Here is a 20032-nt window from a genome sequence, read left to right as displayed (position 1 = left end):
CAGCTGGGTATGCTTGTGTGTCGCTTGCCCCCAACGGTGTTACAACTTTTAAAATGTATATACATTTCACTATTTTGGTCATGTCAGTAAATGCGCGTCCAAACCTGTGATGTCTGCATTGGCAAGGTTTTCTCTCGATGATCTTTCAAATCCCTTGAGAAGACAGATAAATACAGTAGAACCTCAACTTGGACACCCTTCGGACAGACAAATGCTGTCCTGAAACGAGAATTATCCCGATTACAGAGGTCACCAATTTCGAACCGAATTCAGTGTTCCTAATAGAGAGGCTAGCATGCTAAGAGAGGTGTCGGCTTAGGGCGGTTCCAGTGTAATGGTAATTGTCTCCAGTAATCATGACTATGGGATGGGAAGCTATTTACCATAGACAGGAATCATCATCTGTCAACAAAAAAGGCGACATAACAGATATTCTAGAGCGACATATGCCATGATACCCCACAGCTTTCTGTGTGGTCTTTGTAGAGACGAGATCGGGATGGGAACAATATTGGCATTGCCATGTTTGCCCACAGACATTGCAGGTATAAATTGGTTGTCTAGCAGTAGCATTGTACCGCTTTCTCCTGGATTTGTCTATCTGTTGATGTCCCCCAAGGAGGTTATTTGAGTCCAGACCTTATCATGGTGAGACTTACTATGGAAATTTATGTTGTTCATGTTCAGTACAATTTCTGCCTGTTGGTATGGAAAAAATCTTTATGTGTTGCCAATCAGGTCACATTGTGCCAGGTGTTTGCAACATCATATTATGTACGTGATGTTTCCCGTGCATACTATAGCATAGAATGTGCATGTTATTTATAGCACAAGTTGTACAGCCATGACAGATGGTGTAGCTTCATTCATTCATAGTTTTCATGGCTGTTCATTCATAATTTTCATCTCCGTGGTCCTCTTCCTCCCACTTAGTCACTAGCCTGCCATATGCTCATTTTTTTTGCAATACTTGATAGTGATAGCAGCCTGCATCCTCATCATTCTATAGCTCTTCATAGATAGATTATGTAAAAATATATATTTCATATGATTACATGTGGCTTATGTACATGTATGTTGTCGTTCCTTTTGGCAACTGGAAAATTATGATCACTTGGTAGTGCCAAGGTAGTACAATTGTAGTTTTCTATGTAGAGGGCGTCACTCAGCCTACAGTACACAGTCAATATACAGTAGTACATGTAGTATACTCGGTGTACGCAAACACGAAACTTTTAAAATCGCTGCAATTATGAATATGATGTTTTGTCCTTCTTGAATGTTTGATTCACTATTCGATGGGCGGGTGTGGCTACAGAAGGCCCCCAGGGCGGGGTCAGTTGTATGCTCCTCCCCTCGCACACATCACTGAACCTGGAGTTAACCTTTGACGTTGCGCGATATTGTATCGCCGCATCGTGAGAAGATTGCGCGTTGTATCGCCACTTTTTAATGGGAATTAAATGGCGATACAATTCAGAATTGGGTACAATATCACGCAACGTTAGTTACTTGCAAGATTTAGGCACACAAACCCAATCCTTCCAATCAAAACGGCTCTTGTAAAGAGAGACTCACTTGGGCGTTTCACCTGACCTTCGCGATGGATTTTACAAAACTACTGTCCCTAAATGAACCTATGGAAATATCAGTGATTCATGACATTTAGGTCAGTAAAATATGTTCAACAAAATTATCGATGTCCAGTGGTGATCAGGTATGTTATGTGACATCAACATATAATGATGGTATTTCCTAATATGGTCGGGTGTGTGAGTGGGTCGACTCCCATTCAAGTTACGTTACTCACGCTACAACTTTTGCAGATGTTCAAATTGGTATTCAGAATATTGACGTTTGGTATCTGAATTTGAATGAAATATCATGCCATTTATTTAGTGGCACCTCCCTTAGCGGAGACCTCCTTTTAAAAGGACACCCTTGGGACACTGCCTTTGGTTTCATACTGGTCATTTCAAGTGAATTTGACCTCTATGATCGAGACACGTACCTCTCAATTAAGGACAGCATTTGTCAGTCCAAAAGGGTGTCTTTAACAAAGAGGTTTTACGTATTGTACTATGGGAAAAATGTTTATAACATATTAGCAGACTCGAGACTATTTTTTAAAAGATTTTCGCAAAATAGTTTTTTTACAAACCATACAAAATAGCCGTATAATAGCCCTGATTATCAAACTGTTTCGAAATATCCAAAATATGGGGTGACACCACACACGAATCAAACAAATGGTATTTTCACAGGATTATGATAAGTCTCGATGTTTGTGTAGGGTGATGCCCGGCAATGTCACAAATAATATGATTGCTACCACCAAGTACCAGTATCCAGATAGAAGCTTGTGGGATTGGTTGATATCGATTTGATTTCGATGGTACACGTTGGGGACAGTTAAGGTTGGACTGCTGATTTCTTCATGTTAGTGTTGTGGAATATTTCGAAACTGGAACTGAGTTTGAGTTGAAAGTGGTGAGGTTCATCGCCATCGGTAAGGGCATTTATCATTGGATGATACGTTCGAGTGAATTTGTTATGGCGGTTCTAGGAAACGTTCACAGTTTAAGATTGGACTCGGCAAGGAAAGCAGTTTTGCTCTATCCGAATATAGAGATATATTCACGGGAAGAATCTTGTTGGTCACATTTTGCTTAATCCCATTTTCTCATGGCTTCTTTACCCTGGATTTCCCTGTTGATTTGTTTCTCTCATCGGTATTATGATGTAGATACACTTATAGTATTTGTGGGCAGTCCCCGTGTCCCGAATACATGTAGCTGGAGTACCATAAAAGCTAGTGTATGTTGTAGTCACCCGCATTTTCTCATTGCCCTTGACAACCCTCATCAACAAAATGGTGGTGTGCGTCGTCATAGACAGCAACATGTGATGAATAAGGGTACTGCCACTAGTTACTGGATACATGTATGAACACGAAATTATGAGTTATGTGGTAATGAAGAGGTATGTTTTGAAATGAAATGATGACAATAGCTGCGCTTACACCACGAAATATTGGTGGACCAATTGCACTTACACCACCACATTGCCGCGACAAATTGGTTCGGCAATCCATTGCCGATACAAATTGCCGAGCGAATTTGTCCCACCAAGCTTGATGGTCCAAATTCGCCCGGCTTGTTAAAAGCTCGGCTTTGTCGTGGTGTACGCGCAAATGGATCGGCAATTAGCTAGTTAGATGGTTCGGCTCCAGGCGGCGCTTTCGAAATGGCGCTTTCTGCCAAGGCTTTCTGCGTTCTGCTTATTGTTTGCGCGCCATCTGTAGCCGGATTTTATAACTAGCTGCAGCGCTGGTGTAAGCGCTTGGTGGATTTTCGATGGTGCGGCATTGGTTCCCGAACCAAGATTGGTGGTCCATTTTCAGGTGGTGTAAGTGCGGCTAATGAAACCATCGTGAGGTCCATTTTGTCAATGCGAAGTTCACCAGCAAGATCGTCAAGGACAGCCTTTTGTCAGTCCTAAGGGTATCCTTTGAGGTCGTTGAATCATCACCACGGCAGAAGTTGGAAAAAACGTCCAGATTTTGCAACCGGTTACCTGCGCATGCGCATTAATAAGTAACGAAAAAACCAAACCATAACCGAGGGATACTAAAATGAGCATTCACTACCGCATGCAGAATCAGGAAATTCATTCGAACTTCTGCCAACCAATTTACGGTTCACCCGATTCCACCAACGAATTAAAAAACATCTTTACGCCCACAAAATCGTGTTGTGTCAATGTTGCAGGTTGTGCCTTGCCGCCCACTCGGACATTTGCCCGTACCATTACACAATTCCTTAATCGCCCCTTAGTGTTAACCGATACCCTGGCGTCCCACTGTCCTGCCAAAGGCAATATTGATACTTTCTAGCCAAACACACTCTCACTCGGGAGGTATGGTCATCTGGGAAGGTTTTTGTAAATTGCCAGTCTTTGTCCAAACAGAAGTCCGAATGGTATCAAAAATCATTAGAGTATTACTTTACAGGTCAATACTCATAAATACATTAGCTGATGGCGTATTGTTTAGTTGTATGGTTTAATGGCAGACGGAAGTTGAATATTTCTTGTTCTCTGTTCTCTTGTGTTTGCAAGCCAAGACGTTTGCTCCCTGAACTGCTGAAAAAATGGAAGTGAAATCTGAAAAAGATGATTTTGTGAACATTTATGGCCGTAGAAAGAAAGGTGTTTACAGTCTCTCTGTATCTTTCTAGGATGGGTTCATTGATTTGTCAATGTCACATCCGTCATTTGAAAATAATGAATATCAGCAACAGCTTGAGATGAATTGTTCTGATCTGTTGCCTCGTGTATCGATTTCCCAGGTGAGGTGACCTGGCCCAGTGTCACTAACTTGAAGTGAGCAGCAGAATGGAAATCACCACAGTGCTGGTGTGGATCAAGCGGGAGACTGAACTGGGATTCTCCACAAGGCCATTTGCAAGGGCAATCCACCCAACCTTGGCAGCTTACCATGCGACCTACCTTGGAAGAAGCCACCCTATACCTTGCTCTTAAACTCTATAAAGGGTTTCTAGCTACCCTACCTTGTGTTGCACAGTGGCAAAAAATCTTGAATATCAAGGGTGCCACCACACCTGTGGAGAATACTGTTGACATACGTAAACCGTGACTGATAGAAATCATCATTGCAGTTGTTTTTTGATAGTAAAGGATATGGGCTTCTTTACAAACGTACGAAAAAATCCTTTGACAGAGAGCTGTCAATGATGTAATTCATGGGGTCCAAGGTGGCCACTTTAACTATAAAATTGCTATAATTACTCCCGTTTACCCTGCCTCCAGCTAGCAATAACCGTGGCAGCCTGACATCACACTATAATAACCTATCCCTCTTATGCTATTCATCAATTTCTCGAGCGGGTTATCCGAAAAAAAGCCAATTCAGCCTTCGCATCAAAAGGCGTCTGCTTCTTTCCGATATATCAATGAAACCATCTCTACAGTCTTAAGATGAGACTTGAACCGAACATATGGGATCGGTCATTGCCTTGCCTTCAGGGAATGGAGAAACGCGCCTTGTGATAGATCAATACCGTTCATGTACATTACGGCGTACCGTTGTATGCTATAATCTCTAAGTGATTCCTATACTAGTATATGATATGTCTACCATTGAGCGTTTGCGGAGAATTTAAGAATATCGGAAGATGGTTGATGTTGTTGTGCGCGCCATTTGGGAAATTGTCCTGATGAGGTCAACGGCTATCTTGAGAATGGTGGTGGCAGTATGAAGAGTGCTATAATCTCTTAGCGACTTCCATACACCGTTACCATCGATCGATAGCTAAGAGTTCAAGAAGGTAGCAGACGCTTCATAATGCTGTCATCACTTGTTGCGCTTCATTCAGAAAAATGACCTGATGAATTTTCTCCAAAATGTTGATGGCAGTGTTAATAATTGTACGCCTTTATCTCTGGCTGCGTTCTGTACAGTCAAAAAGATCGCTAGATCAGTACTAACTCCAAAAGGAAAGTAAAGTGGGGAAGTTTCATCATGTTTGAGTCACAGCAGTGGAATAGATTATACCCTGGAGGTGTTGTGGTAATACCAAACCCTCCATGTGGGTGTAACTGGGGCTCAGTGATGTCTATCCCACCTGCTGATAGATCCTGGGTTCAGCATGCCTGGTGTAAATGCCTAGCTGAATCTGACAAAGCCGTTTTGATCCTCGATACGGCATTGTGGGCCGTCTCAAAATCGCTTTATATCACGTAAGAGTTAAACTTGGAAGTCACGTTTCATGGCTCACGTAGTGTTATGATCACGCAGCAACAAAAGTGTCACATGATCACCACATGGCTTCTCCATAAACTCGTCTAAAGACTCCATTAGGCTGGGAGAGAGCCTTTGAGATTCACTTTAAGCTCTTTTAAAAGATTTCCTTACCTTATCGTGCAGACATCCGCAACTGCGAATCAATAATGATACACCTCCTTTAATCGGTCTTGTTAGGAGGATGAATTGAGGGCAAGATGACTAAACTTGTTAAGTCTTCCAAGATTGTCCCCTATCAAACAAATGATAGTCAGCCCCTTGGTATGATAATAGTCAACAGTATATCTGGCTTCATCTGACTCTTTTGCTTTGGGTCTTTCCCTGCATTCCTTCTCATTAGACCACTGATATGGTTTCCTCCAAACATTTGCTGTGCTGAAAGACTCCTTCACATACGGAAGTACTATTACTTTAGTCGTGGGCATCAAGGATTTTGGAGATCTTCCCCTAGCCCTACCACAATGCCCTCCTACGTCTTGTCAAGCAAATTGATGGTCAGCCCTTGGGTATTCCTTGTCATGTACTCATTAGACCACTAATATGATTTCCGCGGAACATGTGCCGTGTGGATCAACTCCTACGTGTGCAGCGGTAAAGCTCTTCTGAAGCAGACGTTCTTGCATAAAAGATGTTTACTCGGCTAAAGATGTAGGGCAGGCGATGCCAATGTAATCCATAAAAAGTGTCTACTTGGCTATTTGTTTACTTGTAGCTGAATAGGCTAAAACCACAATCTCATTAGCCTTGTCACTACCACTTATTGAGAAGCCCTACTAACCATGCTAACTACCATGTGGGCGCTGGGAACTACCCACGCCCTGCCGCCTTCTCGACACAACAGGAAGCATGTCTTTTTCTCATCCCACTGGCAGTGAAAGTTCATTTACCGATATATTGTATATGTCCATCATTTATTGCGGGGAGGGGGGGGGGGGGGTATTGGATGACTCAGTCAAGTGTTAAGGTTGAAGTTGAGGTTTCTCACTGCTAGCTCGGTAGACAATGGGCGTTGCTGTGATAATGTTGTGACAGGTATACCTGATGCGGAATAATTGGTAAGGACACTGCTTTCTTGTTACAAGGCTCAAAATACAATTGATGCATAGAAAATTTTACGATGTTCAGTATTCTTATATTGAATCTAGCTCTCTTGTAACGTATCGTATAGTATTGCTATTAGGCCTACTCGTTATTGATAGTTAGAAGTCTCATTTGTTTCCCTTTCTGACATATCAGTCTTATTTTGTATTCTATTGATTCTAAGACTTGTAAATGTCAGTCACAATCACCTGATACAGCCTAACCTTTGCTCTTCATATTTATTGCAGTTTTAACAAATCCAGTCAGAAAAAAGGTGGTTGTGATTCATGCAGATCCTTTCTGATCTACACTTCTCGTGTCAGGTTTCTGCTTATTTTCATCCTCGTATCCTGAAACCGAAGGAAAGAATATTCCGTTCTTCAAACCCACATTGACGCAGTTCCTGGAAGAGGGTTTTCTTTGAGGCAGGCTGGTGTGATCTTTTGAGTTTGTTTTAAAACCGAGTCAAAATATTACAGCCTCCCCACTTCTTTTGAAGTGGGTGGTGCGATAGTTTATCTGCGTGTATTCATCTTGACTTTAAAAGTTAAAAGTGAGGTTTAGCGTCTGATCTCAACTTCGGCAGGGGTTTATCATAGGCTGGCTCTACACTTTTACCTGGTCTGTCCTGCAGTCGGATGTAGACATCAGATGAGCACGCCAGTCACATCTTGACCCCCAAGTTTTGGACTTCAATAAGCCACCACAGACCCTTGAAGGATGATACTTAAGTCCACTTGAGGTTGGTGGGCACTGATCTTGTTTTTAGCTCACCTCTTAGCAGAGGTGAGCTTATCCCATACCGTGGCGTCCGTCGTCCGTCGTCGTCGTCGTCGTCGTCGTCGTCCGTCGTCGTCCGTCGTCCGTTAGCAGGGCACGTTTCGTAACTGTTAGAGCTATTGAGTTGAAACTTGGTACACATGTACCCTTATGTAATGACACCTTGGAGACCAAGTTTCGGTCCGATTCGTTTCATGGTTTGGCCACCAGGGGGCCAAACGTTAAAAGTGAAAATATGCAATATCTCCCTTAATAGTAGTCGGGAAATTTTGAAAAAAATATGGTAGGTACTTCTAGCAAAGGTGCATCATATATCCTCCGGGTTTTTGATTTGACCTCCTTTTCAAGGTCACAGAGGTCAAATGGTGTAAATTGGCCGTTAGGATGTAACAATGGCACGTTTCTAAACTGCAATGACTATTGATACCAAATTTGGTACACATTTACCCCTTAGTCAGGTGATCTCAGGGACCGAAGTTTGGTCCAATATGATTCACCACTTGACCACCAGGGGGCAAAATCCAAAAACCTTAAAAATGTGATTATTCCTTAACTTCTTGCCCGATTGCCACCAATTTGATATCATGGGTACATCTAACCACCATACAGTATATGTCACACAGGTTTTTAATTTAACCTTCTTGTCAAGGTCACAGAGGTCAAATGGCGTAAATTCGCCGTCAGGCCGTAACTATGGCACGTTTCTTAACTGCAATGACTATTGATCACAAATTAAGTACACATGTACCCCTTGGTCAGGTGATCTCAGGTACTGAAGTTTGGTGCAATCTGATTTGCCGTTTGGCCTCAAGGGAGGGGGCCAAATCCTAAATTCTTCAAAATGCCATTATTCCTAGTAATGACTTGCCCGATTGGCACCAATTTTATATCATAGGTACATCTAATTCTAACAACCATTCAATGTGTCACCCGGGTCTTCTTTGATTTGACCTACTTTTCAAGGTCACAGAGGTCGAATGTACTGTAAATTGGCCATTTTGGGGAAATTGTAATTGCTTGGACCTACATCAAACCTAACACTACATGACACAATACCATGCTCTTTATCCATCTTTCCTCCACATGAGGTGAGCACAATGGCCCTGGCCATTTCATTTAAGGCCTCCCACTGTTGAGTTTGCATGCTACCTGGTCCCAATTCCTGGGCTGTGTTACTTTGCAACGATGCGCATTTTTGTCCCTCTAGGCATCGTAACAGTGGCTGGGAATTGACTTCCATCTATCTGCCTTGTTCGATGTTTACAGGTCGAATATCGTAAAGATGCAGTGTGGTTTCTCAATGATGATGCTGGCTTTATTTAGTTTCACAGTATAACCAGTGCCATTTTCACTCCTGAAAATTTGTGTGGTATATCTCTAACCATCTCATCTTTCGTGTCGTTTCAGAAATTAACAGATACAAAATGGAACAAAAGTACACTTCAAGCAAAACTACAGGATATATTTCCATCGTCTTTTATTCACCTATCCTATGATAAGGTTTGTATAATATGTTATATGATATCTTCTGCAAATGGACCCTATGTTGGTAGTCATGGCGAGACTGTAGAACTAGAAGCCCAAGAGGTGCACATAGCATGCCAACTTGGCGTGGCCTAGTAAAATTGTTTTTTAAGTCGCCTTCTGTTTCTTTTAAAGGTTCATGACGGATGGGACTTATGCTCCTCGACCGTATTTCAAATCAGTTTGGTTAAGTGATTGGCCAAAGGTCACAAGCAACTCAACAGAGACCAGGCTCAGTTAACGACCACACTCCCTATTATGGCAATTCAAGTGAAGTGACAAGCCCAAGGCCACCAGCAAAACAACCAAACTGCAACCACATAACACAAATCTTCATTCGTTGTTGCTTCCGACATGTTATATTTACGGTGGCTAGGAAAGGACATCGAAAAAAAAAAAATTCTCGGCGGGACGACTTATTATCTCGGGGGACGACTTAGTAAGTCGGGGGGACGACTTATTATCTTGGGGGGACGACTTATTAAGTCGGGGGGACGACTTATTATGTCGGGGGGACGACTTATTATCTCGGGGGAACGACTTAGTAAGTCGGGGGGACGACTTAGTAAGTCGGGGGGACGACTTATGAAAGCGAGGGCAAGGCCTGGCTGTGACTGTCTCATCTCTCTCGCCATATCAATAACTAGGCAGTGCGGCGAAGACTGATTCGGCCTGGCTGTGACTTCCTCATCACTCTCATCATGTTGTCAACACGGTGGAGCAGCTAGGACTGATTTGGCCTGGCTGTGACTTCCTCATCTCTCTCACCATGTTGACAACTTAATAATAATATTGCCCTACTGCCTTTTTCATGAATCAATTTTGAGCATTATGTTTACAACGTAGTTGACAATAATTATAGTGAGAGAGATGAGACAGTCACAGCCAGGCCAAATCAGTCTTGGCTGCTCTGCCAAGTTGTCAACTAAACATGGTGAGAGAGATGAGAAAGTCACAGCCAGGCCGAATCGGTCCTGGCTGCTCCACCGTGTTGACAACATGGTGAGAGAGATGAGACAGTCACAGCCAGGCCTCGCCCTCGCTTTCATAAGTCGTCCCCCCGACTTACTAAGTCGTCCCCCCGACTTAATAAGTCGTCCCCTCGAGATAATAAGTCGTCCCCCCCGACTTACTAAGTCGTCCCCCCCCGAGATAATAAGTCGTCCCCCCGAGATAATAAGCCGCCCCCCCGACTTACTAAGTCGTCCCCCCGACTTACTAAGTCGTCCCCCCGACTTACTAAGTCGTCCCCCCCGACATAATAAGTCGTCCCGCCCAGAATTTTTTTTTTTTTCGATGTCCTTTCCCAGCCACCGTATATATTAGCAGATTGCTGGTTGCTGGTGATATGTACATTGTATCATTATTGGCTGGCAATAAGCCATTGATATACCTTTGATGTGCCCATGACAAGCAAATGTCGTCTGCCTGCTCAGTCGTTAGATGCAAACATTCAGTCATATTGCGTGCAGCATTGATCATTCATACCTTTGAAATATATTTGTATATGATATCGTTCTAGCTTTGTTATTCGAGAAAATCCCGCTGGCGATATGTGTCTGGCGATGAGAAATATCTCTTGTGTCATTCGTGTCTGTTGTTTTGTGTACATGGTTGCTATTGTTGTTGTCGAGTTATTCTAGCCCCCCCCCCCCCCCATGCATGGGGTGGGCAATTGCAAGCACAATTGGAAGCATTCCTCCGCCTTGAGCTGTCTATCAAAAGTCCGGTTGTAACCATATTCCTAGTACAGTAGAACCTCCCTTAGCGGACACCTCTCTATTAAGAACACTCGTTCTGGTGCCAAATTGGCTGTTTCCATTCAATTTTACCTCTGATCAGGACACCTCTCTATTAAGGACGGCACTTGTCAGTCCCGAGGGTGTCCTTAATAGAGAGGTTCTACTGTATTATTTTCTGACATTCTGTTATTTTCATGCAAATCCTTATTCATAACTATAAATGGAAGAATTACTGATAATTGCAGGACCATCGAAAATATTTCGGTTCTTGGTGAAAAATTTGCCTTTTGTCTCTTGATTCGGGAAATCCCGGTCTCACTTACGCAATTTGCTATTTTGTGCTCAAGCTGTATAAAATTCATTGTCTCCTGGAATTCAGTCATCATGTTCTGAAAATGTGGGGAGTGCTTGTGGGTGGGGAAAAAACTGTGGCAAGTTGGATTGGTGCTGACAAATTTTTGTGCGACCGTCGTTCTAGTGTGCCGTCCTGTAATATGAGCCCAGTGATGAGGATGACTGATCCAATTGACCTTACATGCCTTATTTGTCATCAGCTAAAAATGTTTTACATGTTTTGAAAATTATGAGAGTGAGATGTTTTCCTCTTGGTGATGTGGGTGGCACTTGCGGGGGGGGGGGGGAACTGAGAGCCAATGAAAGACCAAGCTGAATCGTTTCATTGTAATGTGCCTTTAATTATTACGAGGGTTGCACTCGCTGGTGGGAAAACTGGAAGCCAATGAAAGACCATTTTAAAACTGGCGGTGACCAATATTTATCAGAACGGTTGATTCGTTGAATGTACCTCAATAACTAGAGAATGACCATAAAAACAATATCAACACTTCTGTTATGGTGTGATCGAGGCCTGCGTGATTGGCTCGTTTGGTATTATTTCCTGTCCCAATCCTCATTCATGAGGTCATCACTATTTGGGACGAAACGATTTGGGTTTATAATCTTCGAGTGAATCGGATGTTCACGAAATGATATTAGGACACCGAGACCTATATGTGATGGCCACAGGACACGATTCAATGCGAGAGATTATGTTAAAGGATTGTTCTTGCCAGTGGTCTTGTATGGAAGATTTCAAGGTAGGTTTTGGGCAGTCAGTTACAAGTTTGAGTTTGGTTTTGATGAAAAACAGGATTAAGGAATACATCTGAAGTATCCCACAGACTGGAACAGCGTGTTATGTTATGGGTGACTATACTGGGTCATCTTAGATCAGAAGCGCCGAGATGTCAATCTATTAATTTTTTTGGACATGTATAGCATTATTGTTCAGCGAATTTTTACCTCAAGCAAAGTAAATACTCAAGTTTCATCAATCTAAGACCACTTCAATATATATATATGCTTACAAATGGACACAAAGGCCAAGCTGACGTGACATCGTGACAATCGGATCTTTATCACCAACCCAATGTCTAGCAATGGCATCGTACGACCACGTGCTCATTTTGAGGCCAAACTTGAATATTCAGAAATTAGTCTTAGGTCGGTGAAACTAGAGTATTGTAATGGCCAACAAACCAAAACAACCCCCTAAAAGTAAAAGATCAGTGTTGCAGAAACTCCGTATCACTGAAAATTTTTGTTTGAACACCATGCACCCCAAGCTAAACAAATGACCTCACCAAGATTGTGACCATTCTAAAAGAAGCTGCCTACCATTTGATTCTGTACCAAAACGTATCTGCCCATCGGGGCTTTTACCTCTGCATCACTATAATGCACTTCCATTATCTCGCTGTTCTTCTTTTCCTTGCCAGTCAGATTAATGGCAAAGGCAACATGATTGTGCCGCTGTGGCAAGAAAATAATGGTGTCTTATGAATGATGTTGGTTATTAGTGATCTGCCGCTGTGGTGCCTTGCATCTCATTTCATGGCCATGATTTCATATTTCTGTGAATGGCTGCAAATACCAGCTGCGTCTGAGAAGATGGAGACATGGATATATATCACACTGCAGTGGCAATTTCTTTTGTGTCCATATGAGCCTTCTGATGCTATTATAGGGCTCCTCCGAGGCACTCTGGGGTATCAAGTGTCTGCGTCAAATCAGCGCTCACCTTAACTGGCCCTGTAAAGGAGAAAGCTGCAGCCAGCCCGAGGTTCAATCCCTTGGCTCATATTGAATTGAAAGTTTGACTCTTGAACCAGAATGCCACTGGTAGTAACTCAAAAATCTCTAATATGCAAATAACTGATTTATGGCGTAATTCTGCTGTGATTGCCAAGGATGATGATGGAATCTTGAGATTTTGCCAATCAATGTCATTTTATTACTGGATTTTGTATATTGAGTTTTCTACATTTGCGATTTCATTCAATTTTCCCTATAGATTCACTGAATGTAGCCTCTATAAATTTGTGGTAAAATGAGGGATGATTTAACCTAATTCTCTAAAGTGATACCTTGGATGTTGAAATGTTATGTGAAATATGCAACGGAATGAAGATCTGATTCCACTGCAGCGGTTTGCCGTTGTAGTTTTGCTGCTTTCACATGCTATTTTGTCAGGAACTATTGCTGAGCCAGACTAACATTACCTTATTCCCATCTGTGAAAGTCACGCGGCAAATGCAATATTTCGTCTGCCTCCAACTGAAAATTAGCAAATTGAACAACTTTTAGCTTCGTGGCTTGTAGAGATGATCTTTCAAAATGGTTTACAGTACCAGTGAATGCTCGAAAATGCGGCAGAAAAATGTCACAATGTCTTCTCCTTCTGTCTTCAGACTTCAAAGGGTTAAGATGAATCAACTTGCGGAATTGCTTATTTGCTGTGTGATGAGCATGGCAAATTGTTTTTAGATTAGTCAAAGGGCCTAGGGACAATGACTGGTTTTATGCCGACAGAATGATAATGGCTCGACTGCTAAACATGGAAGTACCTGTACATATTGTGTACTCTTATTATCGCTTTAGGATGAAATGAGAAACAACAGATTATGTTCCAATACTTATGGCTCAGCACAAAGAGCAAGTTTGAAACCAACACTTTGATGACGTTTGAGTGTTTGAATTTCACAGTTTCCAGTATGGTACTGACAAAGAAAAATTTGTCATGAAAAATGTCAAATTTTTGTCAAAACCCACAGTTTCTGAATGTGAAGGGTTTCTTGAGAAATGTTTCAACCGTGTTGGAAATTAGAACGCCTGCTTTACGATTACTCTTTGTTTTGAAATAGACGGAAATAAATCGGCCTTCCAGATTCTTCACTTGTGGATGATATGTTAGAAATATACATGTAGTTCGGGCTCCTGAATTCATTTCAGTTGCATCCCTTTGTTAGTTTCTGTGACAGGTATTATACCAGAAATCTCTTAGACATGTAAGTTGGGTTCGAAATGAACACGAGATTCTGGGCAGGTGAATGAACTGTTACAGAATCCTATTTTTGTCAGGCAGCTGATTCATTTCACAAAGTGACAATCCCTTTGTTGTAATTTCTTAAAAAGAGAACTTCATCCTTCCCTTTCCGCACGTTGACAGTGATTAGTTTCATTTATTTGACTTTTGAGAGAATCTGCAATCTATATTCAGACTTTTAAGGGACCATCTCAATATATTCTTGATGCCACAAAATACCAAAGTTTTATCTATAAGGAGTTAAATGTATTTGATGTCAATCACAGGTTGCAGTGATAAAAATCTCTTGTGTGCGGGGTGCTTTAGGCTGATAGAAAGAGTTTGACAGTAGTAGTCAGTTTAGTTTTAAAAATTGTGATTTTGGCAAGGTGAGTTTTCATCTTTTGTGTCACCAAGACAATTTTGAGATGGGCCCCTATGGGATTGTGTAGTATCGCAGATGATGGTATGATGCATTGTCTTACTGCTGAAAGTAATCCTTGTTGCTCGTAACTCATTCATGACAACCTCATCAGGAAAGTCATTTCCATTAGAGTAATTCTGCACTGGAAAATTTAAGCAGTTGTTAATTTGACACGTAATTTTGTATCTTAAGGGCACCCATGTGGACGTGGTGTATTCCCGTAACAAGTGAGTGGGAGTGATGAGAAAATTATAGCCGGAAAGGCAGAGTTTCCGGCCAGAATGAGGATGGGCCGTGACAGCAGTTAAAAATTTACCACGCAGATGAAGAATGGAACATTCGGAAAAGCTAGCACCTTCCTTCGAGTTCTATTATTTTCACATGCTCGAGAACTTGTAGTGCTTTGCCATATTTTACCTTACATGTAGATTTCTTTCCCCGTCTTTCCGTGTGAAACCCGACAAGAAATTCTTCCGATCTGAGATTCATCTCATAAATAATTGCCCTGATAAAATTTGAGTCAATCTGATACGTTTTCGTCAGTATACTTATAACCTTGCCGCCGTGAATAAAATCGTATCTGATGACAGGAATCAGATTATCCGGCGTATCATGAGCGGCATTGGCACGGTGCCAACGGCGACCGTGCTGTGCCGTGCCGTTAATGGGAATTGGAAGGAGTGGTAGAGTTGTGCGCAGCTCGGTAGATTAGATTGTCTTTACTGTATGAATGGTGGTGGGGAGACGATAGTGATGCTCTATGGTTTTACAGTCGTTTTGTTGATGATCTCCCTGGCTCGGAAAGAACTTTAATGAATGTTCCATATCCGATGTTCTTGCGTATCGAAAGACATCGTCAAATAGCAAGTGGTACCATTGCGATTTTGAACACAAGAAATTACCACAGTTGCGCTGTCTTGGTACCATGAGATTGCTCAAGTGTTAACGGTACCATTTGAATGTCTTATCGACTTGTGTTTTAATGGTACCACATCAGCAAAGCACAATGGTACCATTTGAGGGAATGCAATGGTAACAAGAAAAGCCTGATTTGAGACCTGCAAACTCATTCTGTCCTCAAGAAAACCATACTTGACACTAGGTCATTCAAGTTCATTATCCTCTACGCCAAGAAAACCTCAACCCACCCGTCATTAGCTATGTTAGCCAACTTGCCGCTGGGGAAAACCGGCTCATTTCGTGTTTGTCTTTCAGTGTCAATTTTTGCACCCCAGCTCATAACGTTGGTGATTATTCTTTCATTCCAAGGCTGCCAGGGGGACGCTCATAATTGTATCATCGCACCACACGCACGGTTATGAAATTTCACGATAAAAGGGTCCTGTTCGCTTGTAATGAAAAATATTGCGTTGTATGCGGGCGTCGACGACTTGTCGATGGTTTCTTATTGTGTAGAGAAGTGGGTGAGAAGCTCATAACGAGTCGATGCTTTTGATTTAAAACAGAATTTTGCTGTTTGGCATGGTGTTATATCCCGCTTTTTGATCTCGAGTTTCAGCATGAGGTTTCTTGGCTAGCCACCCACTCAGTCCCACGCATCCATGTCTCGTGTAATCTGTAGGTCTGTTGTCTGAGCAGTGCAAATAGATTGTTTGATTTAACTGTACCGTGCCTGTATGTCGGCCAGGGGTGCTATACACTCCCTGTGGTAGTGAAAGGGTTAAAGTGAATTTTGCACAATCAGCGTTTGAGATGACTTTTACTTCACCACCCACGAAAATGTTAGCTTACCTTCTCGTTTCCTGTTCAAAACTCTGTCGCAGATCAATTGACTGGTTAGCAAAAGCATGTATAATAAGCATCGCAAAGATATGATGGTTTACAGTATAGAGGTAATAAGGTCCTACTTGGTGTTGACACCATATAATTAACTTAAATTTCAAAGCTTGGTCTTTTCAGGTTTCAACAATTACTTTCTCCTTATTAGCTCACCTCTTAGCAGAGGTGAGCTTATCCCATACCGTGGCGTCCGTCGTCCGTCGTCGTCGTCGTCGTCGTCCGTCGTCCGTTAGCAGGGCACGTTTCGTAACTGTTAGAGCTATTGAGTTGAAACTTGGTACACATGTACCCTTATGTAATGACACCTTGGAGACCAAGTTTCGGTCCGATTCGTTTCATGGTTTGGCCACCAGGGGGCCAAACGTTAAAAGTGAAAATATGCAATATCTCCCTTAATAGTAGTCGGGAAATTTTGAAAAAAATATGGTAGGTACTTCTAGCAAAGGTGCATCATATATCCTCCGGGTTTTTGATTTGACCTCCTTTTCAAGGTCACAGAGGTCAAATGGTGTAAATTGGCCGTTAGGATGTAACGATGGCACGTTTCTAAACTGCAATGACTATTGATACCAAATTTGGTACACATTTACCCCTTAGTCAGGTGATCTCAGGGACCAAAGTTTGGTCCAATATGATTCACCACTTGACCACCAGGGGGCAAAATCCAAAAACCTTAAAAATGTGATTATTCCTTAACTTCTTGCCCGATTGCCACCAATTTGATATCATGGGTACATCTAACCACCATACAGTATATGTCACACAGGTTTTTAATTTGACCTTCTTGTCAAGGTCACAGAGGTCAAATGGCGTAAATTCGCCGTCAGGCCGTAACTATGGCACATTTCTTAACTGCAATGACTATTGATCACAAATTAAGTACACATGTACCCCTTGGTCAGGTGATCTCAGGTACCCAAGTTTGGTGCGATCTGATTTGCCGTTTGGCCTCCAGGGAGAGGGCCAAATCCTAAATTCTTCAAAATGCCATTATTCCTAGTAATGACTTGCCCGATTGGCACCAATTTTATATCATAGGTACATCTAATTCTAACAACCATTCAATGTGTCACCCGGGTCTTCTTTGATTTGACCTACTTTTCAAGGTCACAGAGGTCGAATGTACTGTAAATTGGCCATTTTGGGGAAATTGTAATTGCTTGGACCTACATCAAACCTAACACTACATGACACAATACCATGCTCTTTATCCATCTTTCCTCCACATGAGGTGAGCACAATGGCCCTGGCCATTTCATTTTGAATTACGCCCGACGAAACGTGACCGAAATCTCTCCTTCTATCTTTTCAGCCTAAAAATACCATTGAGATGTATATATCAAAATCAGGTGATGACCCTCATTTTATCAGCGCCAAGGAAATCTTGGCGAAATTGGCGGCATCGAATCTCGTCACGACAGAACAGACTGTTCAGTTGGATGCCAGTCCACCACAAGCTCTGCCTCAGCAGGTGCGTTTCAAATTACAAAATCCCAATAATCGAACGCCATTATGTCCCTAAATTTGTTCATCGAAATTCTGAAATGAGGTTTTTTCCTTCGGGACTTATGCAAAATGCACTGTCTGATAAGATTTGCACCTTCGAAGATTGATTTCAATAAGTTGTGCGCATTTCAAAATCATCCACATTAAAGGATGCCATCGGTCTACCTCATTAAATTGGCTCTTAAAACTGACCAGTCCGTGCTGTAGAAAAACCAGATTGCAGTGAAATACATCCATGCATATGCATTCAATCCGACTAGATCAGCATTTTTGTCTGTTCATCAGCAACAGACTGGGAACTTGGACTCAAGAGCTTCGAAGACTTGTCCGTTATGATATATGCAACTGCACGTTTTACTGTACAATGTATGGAGAAGTTCTCACCTTGGTACAGTCAATTTCATCCAATTCCAGCAAGTTGGGGATTGCATCAGTCCTTTCCTTTCACTTTCCCTAACTTAGCAAACCCATAAAAGTTAATATCTCTGAAATTCATTTCTTCCTCCTTTCAGAGCGATCGTGGATCTTCCTCACAATCTTCCCACCAACATTTTTGGCACCGGGTGTGGTTCCCTTACGTGGCAGCTGGTGTCGCCACTTTCCTTGTCATCATTGTATTAGGCGCTGTAAGTATACAGGGATTTTCAAAAAACAATTCTTTCAATCGGAACGATAGACCTTAATAGGCTCAAGGCTGAGGACAACTAGGGCTCACAGCTAAAGCTAATCAAAAGAGAAAAAGTATAACTTCGGAACTCTGTCCCAGTTCATGTAGTCTGTGGACAAAATCGAAGATTGGATATCGTCTCTATTAAAAGAGACTACCAACAGCTAGAGTTGCATGGTTTGGCGCTGCTTCAGTTTCTCGAGAAAGATATTGGGATTAGGCTTTATGACAATACAGTTGTAAAGTATAAAAGCACTACACAAGAGCTTACATTCATATCCTGCTTGTTAGTTCCAGAACATTTTTTTTCTCACTTACGCCTCTTCGTGCCTATAGGGCCCTTAAGGCTGCAATCTTCAGTCTCCACCCACTCTGGTCGGCTGAACATTCTGTATGCCCCATCTAACTATTCTCCTCTTTCCTTTAAGGTGATTTGTTATGTACGATATAAAAAGAAAAAAGCCGAGCAGACGCCAAGTCGGCGGCCGACGCATATTTGTCTTTATCCTGTGGCGACGCCAGAGACTCGCCTGACGTCGCCAGTGCAGCCAGCAGAGGGGCAGCAGTATTATGTGGCGCAAACGTTTACCACGCCTGTTCCGGCCCAACCACCTATTCGGATACGAGCCAAAGGTCTATTAGAGAGGTAACTTGGTAGCGACGGTTCGGATGAGGAAATATCACGCGGAAAATTAGGACATTTAGTTGTCTAAGCTTAGAATGGCGGTGCTGATCTTCTTTTCTGATTGATATCAATGCTGATCTTCTATTCTGTCAATTCTAAAACATCCAACTCTTTGACTGCCGATCCAATTTTTCCCAGAAATAGGGAGTGTTCTTGTTTTATTGATTTTTGTCCCAAAGGACCCAAGATACCGGTACACCAGATTTTTGCATGTTGGCCTCTAAAGTCTAGGTGGGGATGACCTATTTTATTCACTTCGTGTTTTAAAATATCCCAGACCATGCAGAAAAACATATCAAAATCTCAAACCCCAGCTGAGACCTATAGTTCGAGGAGCGTGTTTTGCGTCTGATAGTAAACATACGAAAAAGCAAATGGTGGTGATACCTCATTTGCCATTCACTCTCGGAGCAGTGAATGAGGTGCACTTTTAATCCTATTTATGGGAACTACTTTTACTACGGGTATGGACCAAAAGGCCATCTGGTGGCTGCATGGGGAACCAAACCTTTCCTTTCGTGATCAATATTGGTGACGTTTTGTAAATCACTTTTGAAATTGGCAGTCAAAGAGTTCGTTCTTCTGTTCATGCTTTGTATAATTAGGTGCTCTTTCTATCAACTTATTTTATGTTTG

General features: G+C 42.2%; 1 protein-coding gene across 2 annotated transcripts in view; it reads left to right on the top strand.

Annotated features, from left to right (window-relative positions):
* Window positions 1-20032, top strand: part of LOC135492168 (receptor-type tyrosine-protein phosphatase R-like) — a 33806-nt gene that overhangs the window by 1806 nt on the left and 11968 nt on the right. For both annotated transcript variants that reach the window (XM_064778405.1, XM_064778404.1), the window contains exons 3-6: window positions 9092-9184; window positions 17851-18009; window positions 18557-18670; window positions 19140-19357. In XM_064778405.1, coding sequence (XP_064634475.1) covers window positions 9092-9184; window positions 17851-18009; window positions 18557-18670; window positions 19140-19357 — 584 coding nt within the window. The remainder of the gene's footprint in view (window positions 1-9091; window positions 9185-17850; window positions 18010-18556; window positions 18671-19139; window positions 19358-20032) is intronic.

Source organism: Lineus longissimus, chromosome 8, assembly GCF_910592395.1.
Source record: "Lineus longissimus chromosome 8, tnLinLong1.2, whole genome shotgun sequence".
NCBI classification, from domain to species: Eukaryota; Metazoa; Nemertea; class Pilidiophora; order Heteronemertea; family Lineidae; genus Lineus; species Lineus longissimus.
This window is presented reverse-complemented; position numbering and strand designations above follow the sequence as displayed.